The sequence below is a fragment of the Malaya genurostris genome, chromosome 2, assembly GCF_030247185.1.
Source record: "Malaya genurostris strain Urasoe2022 chromosome 2, Malgen_1.1, whole genome shotgun sequence".
In the NCBI taxonomy this organism is placed as follows: domain Eukaryota; kingdom Metazoa; phylum Arthropoda; class Insecta; order Diptera; family Culicidae; genus Malaya; species Malaya genurostris.
Window position 1 is genome coordinate 232,888,381 of NC_080571.1, and position 22,469 is coordinate 232,910,849.

At 37.9% G+C, this 22,469-nt stretch overlaps 1 protein-coding gene across 3 annotated transcripts in view; it reads left to right on the forward strand.

Annotated features, from left to right (window-relative positions):
• Nucleotides 1-22,469, forward strand: part of LOC131428130 (neural cell adhesion molecule 1-like) — a 179,175-nt gene that overhangs the window by 146,929 nt on the left and 9,777 nt on the right. For all 3 annotated transcript variants that reach the window (XM_058591815.1, XM_058591814.1, XM_058591813.1), the window contains 3 exons: nt 18,249-18,539; nt 18,614-18,744; nt 19,386-19,548. In XM_058591815.1, coding sequence (XP_058447798.1) covers nt 18,249-18,539; nt 18,614-18,744; nt 19,386-19,548 — 585 coding nt within the window. The remainder of the gene's footprint in view (nt 1-18,248; nt 18,540-18,613; nt 18,745-19,385; nt 19,549-22,469) is intronic.

The window sequence follows — 22,469 nt, forward strand, 5'->3', positions numbered from 1 at the left end:
ATACAGTCTTGTGACGATTGTGGTTTCTGAAATCGGAACGAAAGAATGGTATTTCTGTGTGCCTGGAATCATTTTGGTATCCTTATAAACACTACTCCACTCGGTCACAACCCGTTCATATTCTTCTTGTGACACGTAACAAAAAGACATGGTCGTGAATTCATCTCGACATCTCTTCTCTGCCCATTCATATAATTGTTTTGCAGTTGTGATTGGATGTTCATGCAGTTTAGCCAAGTTTTCACGTCGTGCCATTCGCTTTAAATTACCTCCGAGTGCATCACATAGTCCTTTACCATGAGAAGTTGCAAAAAAATGCCACTCAGCATCAATGTTATACATTGATTTAAATTTACAGACCCTTTTTTGTACTGCGAGGCAGCTCCGCCAGACTTAAATAATGTATTTTTGAATTTGAGTTTTGTCTTTCAAAAATGACATTAAGTGTGAAATAAGCACATCTAAAATCACAATGAAACTTAAATGTTTAAGCTCTTCTGATTCTCTATAATAAATTTCAAACGGAAGAATGGTTGCTCGATCATTACTCCAATAGTGGCCTTGAACAGTATCCTGAAGCACAAATGAAAAATTTTCTGAAAAATCACAAATAATTACAATTTCTCCTGTCTTCTATTTAGATTTTGCCTTTTTAAGAAAATCAGATTACTGATTTTTAATAGAATCATGAGTCACAAGTTTTTCTAATTTTTCGAAAAATATGCTGCAAATTCTTCTACTGGTTTGACAAATTTCTCTAGATCACATCTGTCAGTAGAAACCCATTGTTCAAATCTTATCTCAGTCAAATCACGTTCCTCGAAATTGTCTAAAACGCTTCTCTCCAGATCTTGTGTCGCAACTTTTGCATTCACGGAGGTAGCAGGATCTTTTTGAAGAGTCACATAATAGCTTTTTTAAATAATAATTCTTATCGTCATACTTGAAATATTTTTCAACAGCATGAATCATTAATGAAACATTCTCATGGATTGTGCAAACACATATGTTATGTGAACCAGAACTTCCAAATCTACTAAATCCAATATTCCTCCTTATAAACCAAATAAATTTCTTTCAATGATGAATTAAGCAATCGTTTTTGTTTGCGTTCAAACTTACCATTCATTTTGACTGTGACGCAATCTCTTGATCCCGGCATTACTCTGCTGACGTCATCGCTGTTGAAATATTGAAGCACCTCGTTTTCCATCGTTTCGTTCCTGCTGCGTCCCATTTATTTCTTGGCTTTTTTTCGTCCGTTGATTCTCTTGCCTCCGACGCAATGTATTTGTTCGCCTTGAATTGGGTGGCTATTTTATCCTTTGACCATGAGTTTGGCAAGACTGACAACAAACACACTTTTTCATTCCTAGTGCAATCAGGCTTAGCAAACTGCTCTATCATTTTAGTAATCACTTCATCCAACTCTGCTGCTTTCGTTTTGAGTAATTCTGGATCTTCTTCGTTTGCCGGGAACCCGAATGTTTGTTTTTTATACCTCTTGAAATATCCAAATATTTTTCTCGAGGATAATCAACATTCCGGGTTTTCGTCGTTGATATCGGAGACACGTTGATTCCTGCGATGCCCTTGTTGAAGGCTCAATGTTGTGTGCTCTTGAATACTCCGCCGGGACTGAAGCTTCAGAAGATGCTGAGTTGATTGAAGCTGCTGAAGGTACTTCCTCTAAATCGTATTGCGATGTGGATGGTTGTGGTTCCGTTGTTAACTGCCCTTCTGTTTCCGACGTATGACTTTCCTTATAAGCCCGCTCACGACAGCGATCACAAATGCTTAAGGTGGTATTCGATTTAACCTTGCACTTTTGAGCTTCTAATTTTCCAATTATGGTTTCTGTTAATTGGAAAAAAATTCCGGAACACACAAAACCAGGAAAAGGTTTACAACACTTTAAGAAAACCATATTGTAGTATTGTAACTGTTTCGAAAGAGATTTGTTATAAACTGATATCTGTTCTACGATGCGATTTATATGTGAAACAGGTAGAATTAAGGTAAGCAATTCGCCGGTACGTACGTTGGTTGTAGTCAAAAGGATCCGTAGTACTAGCCATGCAATGAGTCTGTACGCTATATGAATCGGCTGCGAAGTCTGTTGAAACAGAAAGGCCAAATTCCACAAAAGAAATGTAATGCCAAGACTTTGACTCTTGACGTTGGTTGTAAACAGTTAGTAGTCAACTGGCACACCTCTTTGATTCTACATGTGTTTATTCGTTTTGACGTAGTTACGTTAGTTCTACTGTTTAAATGATTATCTTTCAACAAGAACTTGAAATTACGAATATACCTTATGATCAAAAAAGAACCGGAATTTTCATTTTAAAATTCCCGCGCTTGTCCAATCGGTAAACTTTTATTTTCTCAACATTGACAACACTTTTATACACATTCTGTCAAATTTTGACGCATATCGTACGATTAGTTTTTGTTTGGTGTCTATACAAAGAAGTTGAAAAATTTTCGTGTGGCGATTTTTATAATGGATGGTTTCGGCTCGCCTTCGAAGCGCCATTCGGTCGATTGTTTTGCGATTTCGACGTCATTTTCATAGATCCACACCTCATCACCAGTTATGATGCATTCTATGAATGTGGGGTCACAATCTGCGTTGGAAATCATCTCTTTGGCCAAATCAACACGGCGCTGTTTTTGAATGAAATTCTGCTTTTTTGGCACCAGCCGAGAAGCGACGCGTTTCGAACCCAAAACATCAGTTAAAATGTGTTCGGCTGATCCATAAGAGATGCCCAACAACACAGTAATCTCTATAATCGGTACAGAACGATTTTGCAACACGATTTGCTTCGCCGATTCAATTTTTTCTTCAGTAACAGATGTTGTTGGGCGGCCTGGAATCTCATTATGATCCAAGCGTCTATACCACTCGTATGCCTGTGTTTTTCCTAGACACGATTCACCAAAGGCCTTTTCTAACATTTTCAACGTTTAGGAACACTTAAATCCATTTGCAACACAAAATTTGATGCACGCACGTTGTTCTAAATTTTCATCCATCCAAAAATCACCAATCAATTTTTATTTAACTTTTTCGGATTATTTTGTAATTATTGAGAAAAAAAATCAAAAATTATTTTCATATACACTTTTAGAGTGCCAAATCGATTCCCTACAATTTCTTCCTGAACGCCATTTTTGTACAATTAACGGTTTCCGAGTTACAACGATTTGAAAAGGGCAATTTTTGTGAAATGCAAAAATACATACGCCCTTTTCAAAAATCAGTCGTGAGTTGGAATGACCTCTCCAACGGTTCGAAACTTATGGTTTGTCATACTGAGGCCACGTGCAAAGTTTCATCCAAATCGGAGAAGGTCTAGTCTGATGATCTGCTAAGCATTTTTGGAATTGCTCATTAAGCAGTACTTCGTTTCAGTACTTCAGTTACCATAGAAAATGAACGATTTCCTATAATACCCATTTTATTGTATTCAACTCGTTGCATAAATCAAATGCATAAATTCGAACCCACTGTGCATTTCTCACGCAGCAATTATACGAATCGCGCTGCTGATTGCAAGTAATATAAAAAATGATTAAAAGCTTAGTAAAATAATTTGAAACTGTTACAAATTTCAGTTATTGCGGCTATTTTTTTATAATTGTGAGTTGCCTATTCAGATTCTTTGTGAAATTTTGCATATAATTGTGAAATCGATTTGAATTGACCTTTATCCTAGTTTTAAGTTAGTCGTTAATTAAATTTAGAAAATGCCTCATCCTCTCGATCGTTCTGCACAGTACGAAATATCGTGCAATATAATGAATATATGATCCGTCACATGTATTGCTCAGTCAACGCTTGGCTGTGAGCTCGGCAGGCAGTGTGACCAGTGCAGTAAAACATCATTCAATTCAATTGAAACCGAATGTGAAACACACTGACGATTTGCACGATCTCTACTGCAGTAAACTTCATACTCTGATACACATAACGTTTGCTGACGTACCGAACGGGCATCATTCGGTTCTTCAATCGATTCTCTTCAAATCAAAGTTCAGTTTAACCAGCGTCAGTTGATGTCTTGAAGTAACAAAATATCTCTTTCAATCGTGTAAGAGCGGCAAATGAGGTTTATTCGAATTGGTTCAAGATAATAGATGAAAGACAAACCAGATAGCTGAAATATCAATTACAGAACACACATAAATTAATAGTTTCCTCCATCAGTTTTCATTTTTAATACTTTACTCCATTTATAATTCTATTCATTCGAACTTGCTCACTACCAAGAGCGAAGACAATGAAGCAGCAAGACTACTTGACACTTGAAACTGAGCAAGCAAAACTTCAAATGACGATGAATTCTGGGAGCTTCACTTGAAAATGGCAGCAAAAGTCACATGAATTTGTATCGATATGCTGACGGTTAGTGGCCATAAATTTAATTTTCATCTAATATCATTCGAAATGTAATTTTACCGCACTGAGTGTGACTAGCAAGTGGATCACAAAACTGCAAGTCGCATCCATTTACTCGCTGGATAGTCGCTTGTGCACTGTGTGCTGTGTACGCATACCATTTCCCACCTGCTGCACACTGTGTTCATTTAAGTACATTGAATATCAATTAGCCGTTGATTTTGATTCTCCGGAAACTAGCAGGCCAATTTAAAACTATACGCGATCGATTTTTCGGATATAATTCTAAGCGCTTTAAACATGGGCTGAAAAGTCCCGGGCCTAACAAAGAGAACACGATTTTTGTTGGTTCAGAATTAACTTTATTCATCAACATAATCTCCATCGAGATTAACACAACCATTCCAGCACCGCTCTAGCATTCCAATACCACTTTTGTAGAACGATTTATCTTTTACCTCAAAATAGGCCTCACTTTCAGCAATAGCCGCTTCATTCATGTGAATTTACTTACTGGTGAGCATTTTTTTCAGGTCTGCGAACAGCCAGTAGTCACTGGGAGCCGAATCTGGCGAATACGGTGGATGTGGGTCAAAACTTAATTCATGTAGTTTTGCAATTGTTTTGAATGACTTGTGACACGATGCGTTGTCTTGATGAAACTAATAAATTTTCTTTGCCATATGCGGTCGTTTCTTCGCAATTTCAGCCTTCAAACGCTCCAATAACGCTATATAATATTCACTGTTAATGGTAATGCCTCTCTAGACGATAAATATTACATCACGCACATATAAAAATTCAGAGGCAATAACCTTTCCAGCCGATTGCTGTACTTTCGGGCGCCTTGGACGAAGTTCACCAGTTACTGTCCACTCGGATGACGATGGTTTTGATTCCGGAGTGAAGTGATGAGTCCATGTTTAATCCATTGTCACATATCGATGCAAAATATCCGGTTTGCAACGTTTAAACATGGCCAAGCACTGCTCAGAATCATCAACACGTTCTCATTTTTGGTCAACAGTGAGCAAACGCGGCACCCACTTTGAACAGACCTTTCTTATAGTCAAATGCTCATGCAATATAAAGCCAACACGTTCTATTGATATCTTTACAATGTCAGCTAACTCACGCAACTTCACTTTTCGATAATTCAAAACGATTTTGCGGATTTTTTTTAAGTTGTCTGGTGTTACCGCCTAATTTGGACGTCCACCGCGTTCTGCATCATCGGTGTCTTTACGACCATGTTTGAAGTCAGTAAACAAACGTTTTATTGTTGTTTCTGATGGAGCGAAGTCTCCTTAACACTTTTCAAGCCATTGCTTCACTTGAACGGTATTTTTTCCCATCAAGAAGCAGTGTAAAATTTAAACACGAAATTGTTTTTGATCCATCGTTCTGAAAATAACAAAAGTAGCATCGCTCTTAGCACAATAACTAATAACTAGAATATCAGAAATTTTAACAGCTGTCTTTTAAAGGATAGTATTAGCTGAAAAAGCTGACTGTAACAAAACTAGCACCATCTATATGTTAGGACCGGGACTTTTCAGTCTATGTGTTACAACAGTAACAATTCTGTTCGAATTTAATATTGAGTCATTGAACAAGTTAAGTAATTATGAATTGTATCGTTTGTAGAATTATGTCACCTGCAAAGTTTATAATTTCTTTCTGTGTACATATCCCTAAAACTACACAGAAAAAAAATTAATTTTACAGGTGACACAATTCTACAAACAATTCATAACTACTTCTTTTCAAATGACGCATTATTCCACTCGCACAGAATGTTACCGGCTCCGAAAGTAATTTGCACTCGTCTACCAAGTGCCGCTGTTTGAATTTATATGTGTCAATTATTCATTAACCAGTTAACCAGGGCTTCTATGGTTCAGTCGATTAACTGACGTGATTTGTGATCTGATGGTTATTGATTCAAATCGCACTGTTTCTATCGATTGATTTTTTGTTTTTTATTTCATTCGATTTCAATCCATGTAATTTTCAAATCAAACAATTTTACATATTCATGAATATAAATTTGTGTGAATTGTGTGATCCATTTATGTGCGTCTTATGAGATGTAAAATCACAAAAAAAGTCCAACTGTGTACGCATTTCGACTGCTTTTCATAGTCTTCATCAGTATATTATTTGGATCAGTCAGTCGGCGGCTATACTTTCCTTTTGTGTATGAATACTGGTAACATAATTATGGAGAGAGGGTAAATTTGTATGACTATTTGACTAGCCATTCAAAAATGCATAGTAGAAATCAAACTTACCAAAAATAGTTACAACCCCTTTCAGCTCGTAGCATTCGAGATACGTCATAAGCGATATTTAAGAAAGCTTAAATTATTAGAGTATAAATAGTAACTCAATATTACGATGTTTTCTTGTGGAATACATGTGTGTATATGTATGTATATATTGTTTGTATGTACACGCAAAATCCAGCGATCTCGAAACTACTAAAGTATTAGTTGTTTTTCGAATTTGATTGGTTAGTATTTGGTATAACTAATCGACTGTTGTTTTTTCTAAACTATCATTTTTGAATTATCGTGCTAGCAATTTTGCAATGACCCCCAGCGAAGACACACACCACAAACGAGTGATGAAACGTTTCAATGAGGTGTCACTCGTAAAACTGAACACTGATAGCACTTCCAGCAAAGTTAGCTATATTCATGAAAGCAAAAAATGTCTCAGTTGTTTTAAGCAATTATTTAGTTACACTGACGTTTTTTTCACGCGGTTTTTTATGCGGTTTTTTACGCGGTTTTTTTACTCGGATTCCCGAAGCTACGCGTTTTTATTACGTGGATTTCCAAAGTTACTTGATTTTCTTGTTTGGTTTTAAAAATACATGAAACGTCGACATCTCGTGTTTTTACCTTTTTTTATATATATAAAAAATAGGTGTAGAATTCGCTCAAACTTTAGAAAAATTTTCCGAGGCCCGGAGGGCCGAGTGTCATATACCAATCGATTCAGCTCGACGAACTGAGCCAATATCCGTGTGTGTGTGTGTGTGTGTGTGTGTGTGTGTGTGTGTGTGTGTGTGTGTGTGTGTGTGTGTGTGTGTGTGTGTGTGTGTGTGTGTGTGTGTGGGTGTGGGTGTGTGTTGTCAACTAAGAGTGCGAGATCTCAGAGATGGCTGGACCGATTTTGAACAAACTAGTCGCAAATGAAAGGTCTCCCCGTCACCCAGAACGCTATTGAATGGTTTTGAGACTTTTTGAGTTATACGAAGTTTTATGTAATTTTTTTTTCTTATTTTGACAATATCTGTCCCATTTGACCTTGAAAACAGAATATGTTTCCAGACTTAGATTTCGCACGGTAATACCTATCCAACAAGCCATAGATTGTTAAAATTCGTCCATTTTCAACGGAGATATCGACATTTTTGTGTGTGTTTTTCCCCTATTCCAGCAGTAGAAGTTTTGAGCACTGTCTGGCAAAGAAATGCTTGGGAGCAACGTAAAACACGATTTTTATACTGTTACATACATTTGTTTCTAAGTACCCTAAAGACTGTGTACAGCATGATATTTTGCCTCGGACCGATTTTAGCACGGTTCATTTTTGGCAACATAATCGTTCGACTATGCCATATGTAAACCAGATGATGGCAGAATTTTCGAGTTGAAAGCAATTCCATAATTATATTGATTTAAACTACTTACAGCAATAAATGCTGGAAGAACATAACAGCCATATACCATTCGAATCAGTTCGTCGAGATCAGCAAATGCGTGTGTGACAAATAATTTCACTTTATTTTTTTCGGAGATGACTCAACCTACAAACTCAGATTCATATGAAAAGTCGTATACTCCCAAACAAGGTTCCTGAATTATGTTTGGTTCCGACCTCTGGTTCCGGAACTACAGGATAATATGTGAAACGAAATTAAAACTGTGTAACTCATTTTTCTCGTAGATGGCTGAACCGATCTAAGATTCAAATGAAATCTAAGAATCAGCTAAGATTCAAATGAAAAGTTTTAAGATTCTATAAAACATCTTGTTTTTCAGTCAGATCCAACTTCCGGTTTCGGAGATACAGGGTGATTAGTATAAATATGTCTATCTCACATAAATTAATCAGGTTTATCGGTTTAGCAGATTTGGATAGTCGATAACCAAATAAACTTATTTCATTTTTGGTTGTACTCAGTTTTCGTTTCGAAAGGCACCCAAAAATTTAATTCGCACTCCGATTCCTCAAAGACAACTTCATTGATTTCCAAACATTTTGAAACAAATGTAAACTACACAGCTACTCAGGTGAATTTGTCTGACTTCGGCTACACCGAATTTTGAATTCCGGTTCCAGTATCGACAGCGTTTCTCAAAGCTCAATCGTTTTCTCAAAAAAAGCCGAATCGAATTTTAGAAACAAAAGTTCAAATTAAAATAAATCCAATTATATCCAATTCTGACTTCCGATTCTGGAATTGTAGAATGATGAATTTATAAAGTTCAAAGCGATATAGAAGATGACAATCCCGAAAAGCTTTCAAGTTGGACTCGAAGATATTACAATTTATTCATCATATGGCCATACGAATCGGTTTGGGTTATGCTGGTTCCTGAATACCGGCTCTGGAAGTACTTTAAATTACCCTAAACTCTAGAAGTAGAACTTACTTCGACATCTCATGGAATGTTTAATCGATTGTTACACTTTTAAATTCAAATTCGATCCAATTTGCAGTTTCGACATTCCAGAGTAATGAGTGATGAAAATCTCAAATTGCCACTCAAAACGATGGACATTAGAATAATGTCATGAAAACTGAAACACTGAAGAATATTCATGCAAAAACTCATGCGGATTGCTAAAAAAAACATTCATTTAACTCTGATATTTGTATCACTTAACTCTATGACACTTAGAAAATTTTCGATATTCCACAAAAAAAAATTAGATCACACCAAATATCGACTCGCATTTCTAAGACATTTGGCATAAACAAAAAAATTCTTCCATTATGCATTTTTGTTCTACGCGGATTTCCGAATTTACGCGGTCTCAAATTCCCAAATTCGCGGCTTTAAAGTCCCGAAGTTGATTTTTTCAAAACAAAACCATGTTCGAGGTTACAATAGATGTCAACGTTTTATGCATTTCTAAGACATTTGACATCAAAAAAAAATTTCGATTTCGGAAATCTCAAAATTTTTTTGAGTTCCAAAGTCGATTTTTTTCAGAAAAAAATTTTTTTTTTCAAGATTGCAGTAGATCTGAACGTTTCATAAATTTCCAAACTATTTGGCATCAAAAAAAATTATTCCTTTGTTTTTTCCGTAGTTACGCGAATTTCCGAACTTACCCGCGCAAAAGGGTGCCTATTGCAATAAATATGTTTTACTGTTAGTCTCTTCGGGGGGGCAGCTAATCGTTCACCGTTTGAAAAACGAAATTTTACCTAAGTAGCTGCTTATAGCTTTATCACTAAACTTACAGATGGTATAGAAATGCAACAATTGATTATAATTCCCAAGAAGGAATTCACCAGCAAAAGGTTCACAGGGCACTAGGAAATTTTTCTTCCACTTGCAGAATAGTTCACTGGAAGAGGTTTTTGATTCCGTTTTCAAGAATGTTGCTAATAAGCCTGATGCTACAGATGCACTTTTAAAAAAATAAAAATATTGTCACTTTACTTTAGCAGCAATTTTTAAGCGTTTTTCGTTTTTTATTACATTGATATGAACTGTCCAATATTACATTACTCGCAGATGAAATTAGAACATTTATACTTCAGGAATATCTGTTCAGTACTTTCACTTACATGAAACGGCCATATTTTCAATATGAAACGTTTCTGGTGAAACGTAGAAGATTTTGGTTTTGCTATCTTCGTTCTCAGCCAAGTGACAGCATTTGAATGCAGCAATTTCGTTTACCTGAATAATTATGACTAAATCAACAGGTAGTTTGGTTGAATCAACAACGTTTTAGTTGAAACAACCAGGTGATCTATGGGCTCTTCGTGTATGTATTTATGTCTGTATGTATGTATGTATTTATGCAGGGTGTTTTGTTATTTCTATCTAAGGGATTGTGCTCAATTTTTTTGTATCCCCACCACTATGTGTTAAGGAGAAAATATTGAAGACATTTCTTGTTTCATACCTTAAAAACATAATACTTTAGCAAAAACTAATAGCCGAACTCGATACAAAAGTTCAACTAGATTACTAGTTGATTTGATAACTATTTTTGTTGCTTTCAAATCATACACAACCGTTTTACAAAACGGAAACTGGAAAAAAACCCTTCCTAATCCAGCTAGTGATGTGATAATGCCTTTCTCTTCTTTCATAACAGTCTCATGAAAATATATTTCATACTTTTATTAAATAACTTCGACTCTAATATTGACACCAATTGATTCAGATTGGTTAGAGTAGTTCACAAAAGCATTCTTCAGTTTTTATGTTACACAGTCGGCATAATTTTTCTAACCTAGTGCTTGACATTTGTGTTGCCTATTTGCATGAGAAGAGTGATGCTAATCTAAAAAAAAACCTTCTTAACAGTCCACTTAGTGGAATTTTCATATATCTTGAAAAATCACCATAGGGGTGAGAAGGGGGGGGAGGGGAGGGTTGACTCATGAAATTTTCGAAATCGAAAAAAAATTGATACCAAAAGTTTTAGAATTGCATGAAACGTCGAGTGTCATCTCGATAATTTATTTTTTTATTTTTTAAATCGACTTTCTGGGATCGACTTTCCCAGAAAGTCGATATATTTAAAAAAAAATTTTTTAGATAACACTAAATCTCGACGTTTTAAGCAATTTTAAAATTTTTGGCATCAAAAAAAATTTTCGATTTCGGAAATTTCATGTAATCCCCCCTTATGGTGCTTTTTAAAGATAGAAAATTTTCAAACTTTAACCGCTGGGCAGCACCCCTTACCCATGTCTGATTTAGCTAAAATTTTGCGTGAGGACTTTTTTCGAGGTGCTTAAACTTTTGAACAATAGCGCTTTACGAAATTAGAGGTGATCTCAAAAGATTGGCACCCTTATATACATTAGAGCGGTAAAAAAACAACGCGTTTTGTCAGCTACGTCACTTATACCATCATATCTCCGGAACCAAAAGTCACAGCTATTTGGTCTTCGAACTCGATCAATGGCCAAATAATAGGCTTGTTGAAATCGGTTCAGCCATCTACAAGAAACTTGCGCAGTAAAAAAACAACACGTTTTGTCGGTTACGTCATTTATACCATTATATTTTTTTTTTCCAAATAAAATTTTTATTAGGCTCATTTGCTTTAGCTTAACGTGGCCGATTGTCTTGTTGTTAGGGAGAGAGAAAGGGATGCCGTATTACGGGGCGGCATACTCCCCAGTTAGTAAGGGGACATAGGGAGGGTGGGACCTACACGGTATTGAATTGAAATTTGAATACATCATTGGTTTGTGGCATACATCTTTTAGACACATTTTGCGTTCGATGAATCTTCATGTTTTTCAGCTTGTAGCAATGAAGAGATTATTCTGGATTGGGATGCTTCGTTGGTGTGTTCTGACGTTAATGTGACGTTTTTGGGTAGCTTCCAGCAACTCAGTCAGTTCAAGGCAGGTGCATGCTCCGAAGCATCGTTTACACAGGCCATACTTCCAGCAACGTAAAGAAGAGTGCGGTAGAGCTGTAGACGAGAAAGAGATAGGGAGAGCACTAAATTTGAGCATTGATAGTGGTATACCTCGGGCCCGAAGGGAACCTATGAGTTGGGACCTGGCATCACAATACTCGACACATGTCCAAACAACATGTTCGATGTCATGATAACCCTCACCGCAAACGCAGACACCACTCTCAGCGAGCCCCACACGACGGAGATGTGCGCTGAACATATAATGATTAGACATGAGCCTTGACATTACACGAATAAAGTCTCGGCTCACGTCTAACCCCCGGAACCAAGCTTTCGTCGATACCTGTGGGACTATTGAGTGTAACCATCGTCCCAGAGTTCCACTATTCCATGTATTCTGCCAGCTGGCTAGAGTTTTCTGACGACAGCAACTGAAAAATTCATTGAAGCAGATTGGTCTTTCATAGATATCACCTTCTAGTGCGCCCACCTTGGCTAACGAGTCCGCCCTCTCATTGCCCCGTATGGAACAATGTGAGGGGACCCAAACCAAGGTAATCTGGTATGATTTTGCAGATAAAGCACTCAATTGTTCCCGTATTTTCCCCAGGAAATACGGTGAGTGCTTTCCAGGCTTCACTGAACGGAGAGCCTCAATGGAACTGAGACTGTCCGATACAATGAAGTAGTGATCTGTGGGCAGAGTGTCAATGATCTCAAGGGTATACTGAATTGCAGCTAGTTCTGCGACGTAAACTGAAGCTGGATCACTGAGTTTATAGGAAGCGGTGAAATTTACATTGAATATACCGAAGCCAGTGGACCCGTCTAGATATGATCCGTCAGTGTAAAACATTTTATTACAGTCGACTTCTTTAAATTTATTATTAAAAATTTTTGGGATCTCTTGAGGGCGTACAGGATCCGGGATTCCACGAATTTCTTCTTTCATGGATGTGTCGAAAAACACAGTAGAATTAGAAGTATCCACAAAATGAACACGATTGGGAACAAACGAAGAAGGATTTATATTCTGAGCCATGTAGTCAAAATACAAGGACATAAAACGGGTTTGTGAATTAAGCTCGACGAGCTTTTCAAAGTTTTCTATCACCATCGGATTCAAAATGTCGCATCGGATTAGCAGTCGATATGAGAGATCCCAGAACCTGTTTTTCAACGGTAAGACGCCCGCCAGCACTTCAAGACTCATCGTATGGGTTGATTGCATGCAACCCAAGGCAATACGTAAACAACGATACTGAATTCTTTCCAGTTTAATGAAATGAATATTCGTAGCGGAGCGGAAACAGAAACATCCATATTCCATTACTGACAATATCGTCGTTTTGTACAACCTGATCAGGTCTCCTGGGTGAGAGCCCCACCAAGTTCCGGTTATTGTACGAAGGAAATTGATTCTCTGTAGGCATTTTCGTTTCAAATACCTAATGTGACATCCCCAGGTACCTTTGGAATCGAACCAGACCCCGAGATATTTAAATGTGAAAACCTGAGCTATTGTTTCACCCCCTAGTTGAAGCTGTAATTGCGCAGGTTCTCGCTTCCTTGAAAATACAACCAGCTCAGTTTTCTCCGTAGAGAACTCGATACCCATTTGAAAAGCCCATGTCGACAAGTTGTCGAGGGTATCTTGCAATGGTCCTTGGAGATCGGCAGCTTTGGGTCCTATAATAGACACAACACTGTCGTCGGCAAGTTGTCTTAGCGTGCAAGATGTGTTGATACATTCATCAATGTTATTTACGTAAAAGTTGTATAAAAGGGGGCTTAAGCATGAGCCCTGAGGAAGACCCATGTAACTGAATCGCTTTGTCGTCAAATCACCATGCTCAAAATGCATGTGTTTCCCGGACAATAGATTATATAAAAAGTTGTTCAAAACTGGTGAAAGACCATGCTGATGTAACTTCTCAGATAGAACGTTGATGGAAACTGAATCGAATGCCCCCTTGATGTCGAGGAAAACTGATGCCATTTGTTCTTTACGAGCAAATGCCATTTGAATTTCTGTTGAGAGCAACGCTAGACAATCGTTCGTTCCTTTGCCCCTGCGGAACCCAAATTGTGTACCTGAAAGCAATCCATTTGTTTCGACCCAATTGTCTAGACGGAAGAGAATCATTTTCTCCAACAATTTCCGAATACAGGAAAGCATAGCAATCGGCCGATACGAATTGTGATCGGAGGCTGGTTTTCCAGGTTTTTGAATAGTAATAACTCTCACTTCTCTCCATTCGTGTGGGACAATATTACCCTCGAGGAACTTGTTGAATAAATTCAACAAGCGCCTTTTGGCAGAGTCGGGCAGATTTTTCAACAAGTTGAATTTAATTCTGTCTAACCCCGGGGCTCTATTGTTACACGACAAGAGCGCAAGTGAGAACTCTACCATCGAAAACGGTGTTTCGTTTGTATTCAATGTCGCGACGCGGGATATCTTCTGTTCCGGAACAGAATCAGGACATACTTTCTTAGCGAAATCAAATATCCAGCGGTTAGAATATTCCTCGCTTTCGTTCGCGTGATTTCGATTGCGCATGCGACGGGCCGTATTCCAAAGAGTGCTCATTGCTGTTTCTCTCGTTAATCCGTCAACAAACCTTCGCCAGTAACCGCGTTTCTTAGCTTTAATCAGACTTTTCATTTGAAATTCTAACGCCGCGTATTTCCGATAATTATCTGGAGTTCCGTTCCTTCTAAACGAGATGAAGGCTGAAGCTTTTTTCGTTTTCAGCTCTGAGCACTCTTTGTCCCACCATGGGTTGGGAGAACGCATACTAGTTTGCGCGCTAGGTACTCGTTTCGTCTGAGCTTGAATTGCGGTGTCAAGAATCAAGCCAGCCAAAAATGTATACTCTTCCTCCGGAGGAAGCTCCTGTGGTGTTTCTAGTTTTTCAGATATCGAGCTCGCGTAACGTTTCCAATCAATGTTTCGTGTGAAATCGTACGAAACATTGATTGTTTCCGATGGTCTTCCACGGTTGGTGATAGAAACTATGATCGGCAAGTGATCGCTACCGTGAGGATCACAGATTACCTTCCACTTGCAATCTAACTGTAGCGAAGTCGAGCAAAGGGATAAATCCAGCGCATTTGGTTGTGCTGGCGGTCTAGGGTTCCGTGTCATTTCTCCCGTGTTTAGAATTGTCAAATTGAAGTTGTCACACAGATCTTGGATTAACGAAGAACGATTATCATCATATAAGCAGCCCCATCCTGTACCATGCGAGTTAAAGTCCCCTAAAACCAGCCGCGGTGAAGGAAGAAGTTCTATGATGTCTGAAAGCCGTCGATGCCCTATCGAGACTCTGGGAGGAATGTAGATAGAAGCTATACATAGATCTTTGCCTTTAATATTAATTTGGCAAGCAACAACTCCAATTCCCGGTGTCGAGGGGAGGTTAATACGATAAAATGAATAGCACTTTTTAATCCCTAAAAGTACCCCTCCATAAGAATCTTCTCGGTCCAGGCGAATTATGTTAAAATTATGGAAGTCGAGGTTGATGTTAGAAGTAAGCCAAGTTTCACTCAAGGAGAATACATCGCAATTATGAGTATGTATTAAGTGTTTGAAAGAATCAAGTTTTGGGATGATACTTCTGCAATTCCACTGAAGCACAATGATCATATCTTCGATTCTCAGTGGTAAATTATCCATCAAAAGATACGATCGCTGCAAGGAGGGGCCATTGTTCAGTCAACTGTTTTAAAAATGTCCTTACTGTTGGCAGTAGAGCAGTTAGGAAGCTTTTCAGAGGATCAGTAATATTGAAGGCTGTTAATATCCAGTCCACGATATCAGAAAATTTCAATAATCCAGCGTTTGTTGGATTTTCTGGTTGTGCTTTGGGGTCATTCGGGTTTTTTGATGCCCCAGGAAGTGCTGGGTACTCCTTATCATCCCTAAGTTTTTTGAACCCAGGAGGTGTTTGCTTCGGTTTTGAGTCAGCACTTTTTGTTTCCGTTTGGTTCTTTTGTGACGAAGAGGACAGTCTGAGGCCTTTACGAGGAAGCTTGGGAGAAGCCAGATTTTGTCTTTTCCTGCTTCCTTCAACCTGTGTGTAGGAAGGTCCTTCGCCTAGGTCGTCAGAGGTATCCTCTTCAACTGGCAAGATTGCAAACGGGTTCTCAGGGGTCGATGGAGTGGTTCTTTTTAAGATTTCCGCATAAGAACGTTTGGAACGTTCTTTCACGAATCGCTCCAATTTCTCCGCACGCTGTATGTACGTAGGGCACACCGAAAGATCATGAGGATTCTCCCCGCAGTAGCAACACTTTTCCACTGCTCTTCTGCAGAGATCGTCCTCATGGGCCTCTCCGCATTTGCCGCATCGCAGTTTGTTGCAACAATAGGTTGCCGTATGACCTAGCTGTTTGCAGCTTGTACAATGCATTAGCCGCGGTACATACAGCCGAACAGGTAGACGAACTCCACTCACTACCAAATAATTTGGAAGTGCAGATCCGGCAAAAGTCACGCGAAATGAGTCCGATTGGTAAAATTTACCATCTATCGATTTGGAGTGCAATTGCTTGCACTCCAAAATTTTCACTGGTTGAAGGTCGGGGTTTTTGAAACGGCCTACCCCGTCCTTCATCAGATCTTCGATTATCAGACTTTCGTCACGGACCACACCGTCGATCTCCACCACATGAGACGGGACGTACACGCGGTACTCCTTCGTGAACAACTCGCTGGTAGCAATCTCGTTTGCTTGCTTCAGGTCGGACACAACAACGCGTAACTTGTTTGGCGAAACCTTATCTATTGTTTTTACTGCCGAGTAATGTTTTTCCAGGTCCCGAGCAATATTTAAAACTCTGAGAGACTTTAATTTGGGCCGGAAGTATACCACCCACGGACCCCCCGAGCCATCGTCTTGGTAAACTTTTTGGCGAGCAGGCAATATCTTAGAGGGAGATGGAGGCATCGGAGAGGGAGATGGCATCGGAGAGGGAGATGGCATCGGAGGGGGAGATGGTATCGGAGGGGGAGATGGTATAGGAGGGGTAGATGGCATCTCGGAAGCAAACTCAGCCTCTAAATGTTCTTCGTTCATTCGTTCAGCTTCGCCCTCCTCCGAGACACCCCCACTGTCATCAATATTCATATTTAAAGTGCGGGAGTAAAGAAGTCTTCCGCACTTGAAACGAGAAAGAAAGAAATAAAATGAAAAGAATATATATGAATAGTAAAAGATGAAAGAAAAAGTTTGAGAAAATACTTAACAGTATGTCACGGTAAGCTGTTAGGTGAGTTGCTCCTTCACTCCTTCGTTGTGCTTCAGCGTGACCTTGACTCAGGATTTGGCTGCTGCGATGCGGGTAGCAAACAATAGAAATAACTGCTGCCCGAGGATAGCACAATAGCGTCTACTGTCGATACCGATACAAAACCGGTGCACAGACAGAACTCACTTGCGGGGATGCTACTTTTTATCACTTTTATTTAATGCCTATACTACAGCCTCTGCTGTGATAGGCACCTTCGTCTTACCGATGTCGATTGTTAAAAAAACGCGTGTGCTCACTTCGAACATTCGGTTACGAATGAGATATACCATTATATATCCGGAACCAAAAGTCACAGCCATTTGATCTTCGAACTTGATCAATGGCCCGACAGTAGCTTTCAACCGAGTCTAAGTTTGTTAAAATGGGTTCAGCCATATCTGAGAAAATTGAGCGGTTAAATTATCTTCGAAAAGTGCACACACATACACACACACATACATACATACACAGACATTTACCGATCTCGTCGAACTGAGTCGAATGGTATATAACACTATGGGTCTCCGAGGCTCCGTTCGAAAGTCGGTTTTTCCGCAATTCTAATACCTTTCTATAGAGAAAGGCAAAAATGGAAAAAGAAATTCGAAAAAAAGGAATTAACAACTTAGTTGCTTTGATGTAATTCAGACAAAGTTTGAATTACACCTAACCTTTAATCGATTTACAAAAAAAAATCAAAACAGTTTTTTAATCTTCCTAACAAACTATTTAAGCTATTCTAAGCTATTTACAAGAACAACACCTACTAAGAACGGATATCCTCAATCTACTGCACAAATAAATTGTTGGTTAATCACCATGATTTCAATTGCAGCCCTTTCAAAACTTAATCTTCTCATCTCAATAAACTAATTAAACTTTACTTCCCACACAGTAAAACCACAAACCGTCAAAATCCTAAACTCAACACAGTCGCTGGCCGCCCACAAAGAGTATCGAATCGTGTGTCAAAGTAGCGGCGCCCGGCCGGATGCTGTGATAACCTGGACGAAGGGCAAGAAATCACTCAAACGCTTCAAGGAACACGTCATCCACAATGTAACCGTTTCGGTGCTTAACTTCGTCCCGACGGTGGAAGACGACGGACGTTTACTGGGATGCCGCGCTGAAAACCCCAAAGTTCCTGGCCTCTATCTGGAACAGTTTCAAAACATTAGTGTTCACTGTAAGTGCACCTACCTGGCCAAAGCAAACATGCGATTGCATAGATTAGTTACATCGGCGTCGTTTGTATTTCAGATCCTCCGGTGGTAAACCTACAGCTTGGTTCAACGCTTTCCATCGATGACATTAAGGAAGGCGATGACATCTACTTCGAATGCAGAATACAATCAAATCCTGCGTGGCGGAGACTTGCCTGGCTACACAATGTAAGTCGATTGTTATTGAGAGATTATAGAGACTCGGAATGGCATATCATCAGACTCGGCATTACAGACACTCACGCTATTGACGTTCTGTTGGTTTACCATTAATTCAATTAACTTTACCGTAACCACACGTTTCGTATTCAATGGTTAAGCGTCTTTACTGAACGCGTCTTCAAATGATATAATTGAAATTTATCCTACACACTATGCCGTTTAACCACTTACCTACCTGTTCACTTCACCTTTAACAAAATCTTTCCTTTTCCTAAACCACACTAGCTATTATCATTCACCTAACTCCTGACGCGTACTTATCATCGTCATTTTGTCATGGATGGAACATACAACGAGCCTCATTAAATTCGACAAACTGAAAATTTTACGATCCGCACTTCATTCGGCAAACATGCGAATCTGAAAACATACCAATTAAAACGAATTATTATAACACAGCACTTCCTTCGGCCCTACCAAAAGCACAATGTTTGTTCACTCCCCAGTCATCCTCCAGCTGTACAATCCTCCCCCCTTCTTTCCTTGGTGAAGGAGGACAGCTTTAACCCGAAGCTGCTATTCTAATCTCATAACTAGTGACAACAAGCGGTTTCACGCTCGATTTTCTACTTTCCCCTTCTACACAGGGAGTGCAACTACCTCAGAACTCATCGTCTACGAAAATCGTGCGCTCGAACCAGAGTCTGGTGATTCAGAAGGTGACACGCAGTTCGAGTGGGGCGTACCAGTGCGGGGCACTCAACACCGAGGGTGAGACGCTCAGCAACGCCATCGAGCTGAACATTAAGTGTAAGTAAACCAGTGTTGTCGCGCGGAGAGTGATAGATGGATTATTCGTCGTAATTTATGGAACTTTCTCCATTTGTTGTGGTAGATTCTTTTGCGAGAAATCAATGTTGGGAGAGTAAGGAGTGCTAGATCTGGTTTCCGTGCAATTCAACGTGGGAATTAAAGGTTGATCTATTCTGTGTTAATTTGTGGAATTAAGCTAATGGGCAAAATAATATCATGACAGAAAATCTTCTTCGACACTATATTGGTACAATTTACAGTTTCCAAGTTGAATTGAAGGGAAACAAAAATCAAAAATGTGAAGTTCTGGAAATACCAAACAATTAGTTTAGTTGAATCTTTCTCATTAATCAAGCAGTATATTTTAATTTCATCAGTCGTTTACAATTTTATATGCACAATAACAAATACCATAATAACCACCGTGAATTTTCCGTCCATTGTCAAACATCCCAATCTGTGACACCGACAAGACCCTTCAGTCAGACTTCAATTTCAGTGGAATATCATGATAATTCAAACCGCTACTTTCCTGATGTCGGTCGATCTGCTATCCGAATATCGGTTACCCAGCGACAGGATTAGTACAAACCAATGGATTTTTCAACGAAAATTATCGCATTTTGGATATTTGCTTTTTGACGTGAAAACGTTTTACTTTACTACACGCAGAGAAAAATTTTTAATTATAACCAAATTTTGGTTTTACGCAACGTTTTTTTTTTTTGTTAAAATAGTGACAAAAGAAAATCTGGTTCGATATAGAAAACATTTCTGCTTGAAACTACAAAACATGATAATCAATCTTACTCAGTGTGTTAGTTTGTGTCAAACGACATTTTGATAAAAACAACAAATATTTCACTTGTACGTTCCTGCCAATTTCTTGACAAACAATTTCACAGTGAATTCAATCTGAAAAATTTGTTAGGAATGAACGAACTTTAGATATAGTTAAGAATTCTTACGCTTTAAAATCACAATCATTCCAGTTGAAATAAATTACCAAAAATTTAGTTATTTCAACTAACGCTATTGTTTATTGAAATCATACATTTTTGTTTGTTTTTAAGAATAAAATGATTTCTTTCAAACTAATTTACAAGGTTATTTTTTATACTACTTTTATTTCGATTTGAGTTGGTTAAAAAATTTCTACAAAATAATTGTATCTAATTTTGAAATTTTTTAAGACATTTGATCGTTTCGTTATTCCCGTTGCTACACGATCAAGTTATTCACATACTGCAGTCAATCCCTTTTTTTTTTTCATTGCATCCAAACGATTCGGTGCCCCATCAGTCCGGTCAAAATAGAGAACCAGTATCAAATATTTTTTGTAAAAAAAATGTGTTATGTAATGTTATGCAAATTTCTAAAATATACTTAATTTTCAATACATACACCTGAATTGTTGAAACTCCCCTAGGAAATGAAAGAAGCAGATCAAATTTTACTTATGAAACGCGTACAAACTTTTTTCGCTGGAGACAAACATGCTGTGTTTTATACGCGCGAGAAAAAATTGTTCTGGTTTATATGAAATAAAACTAACATGGTTCATTTAAACTGTAAACTTAGTTGTATTATTACACAAATAATATCATAGATAAATTGAACCTAGTTTTTTCTTGATATAAAGGTATAGCAGGATTGAGTCAACGAGGACATTACCGATAACATTAACTCAACTTTGGTTGACATGTAAAAAAATGTCAGTTTATTTCAACAATCAACTCAGCCGGAACAAATATATTTTTGGTTTGATTAGACAAAAATTTTTGTTCAAATCAAACAAAGATCATTGTTTTTGTTGAAGGGAGAAATTAGCTTGTAACAATCACATTCTATCTTGAAATGAATATAAATCAAATTTAAAAATCTACTAACTGTTTTGTTATTTTAAACATGTTCAATTTCTCTGCGTGTATAAGGCGCCTTTTCAAAAATCACTTTGTGCAAAAATGGGTATCGTAACTATCTCGAGTTGTACAAAACACAACAACATCATTCATTTCTCATGCCATCAGAGGTATGATCAGCAATTTATGATTGAATTTTTAACAGTATGAGATAACCATAAATAACTAAACAAATTAGTGTGAAGTGAAGTGAAGCCACCATCAGTTCAAGGACTTGCCAGTGGATGCGGGTAGACTTACAGTAGCCCCGATATGACTCATCCATTCACCTTCTTACTATAGCTGTTACCGAAAAGCGAACAAAAAGGGTTGGGCGGATACGTAAGTAGAGTCACTTACTCGTATTCCGCGGGAATAAAAGATGCTCTTCCAACCATAATATACAGTGCATGGATGAAGCATATCGCTATACATGCTTGAACCCTCCTGATGGTTTGTTTGAGAAGGGCGCGTCAGACTCATTTCAAACCTTCAGAAGGAAACAAGTTTCCTTCAAGTGACTTGGGCTGGCTATCCACAATCCCTCGTCCAGTCATCAATTCGTCCGATGCCCTGATGCTCCCTCCCCTTTACGCCCCCGTGCAAAATGTTTTATATTGATAAATACAATGAAACATAGTGTAATGAAATTAATATAACATAAAATGATATAATAGATTACAAAATAATATAATATAACATAATATATTATAATATATTTTATTTAATTATAATATAATACAATGTCATACAATATAATATAATATATTACAAAACATGATATAAAATAACATTTAATGTAGAGTGTCAGTTATGCTCTTCTATCTTCGCAATACTGCAGGAAGTAGAATATTTCTCTTCTAATAACAATAATAATATCTACATCTATAAAAATAATATATGTTATTATTATTGATGACAAATTAATAATAATAACAATAAATATAATTATGAAAATAACAATAAAAAACAATATAATATAGTACAATGAATTATATAATAAATAATAGAATAAAT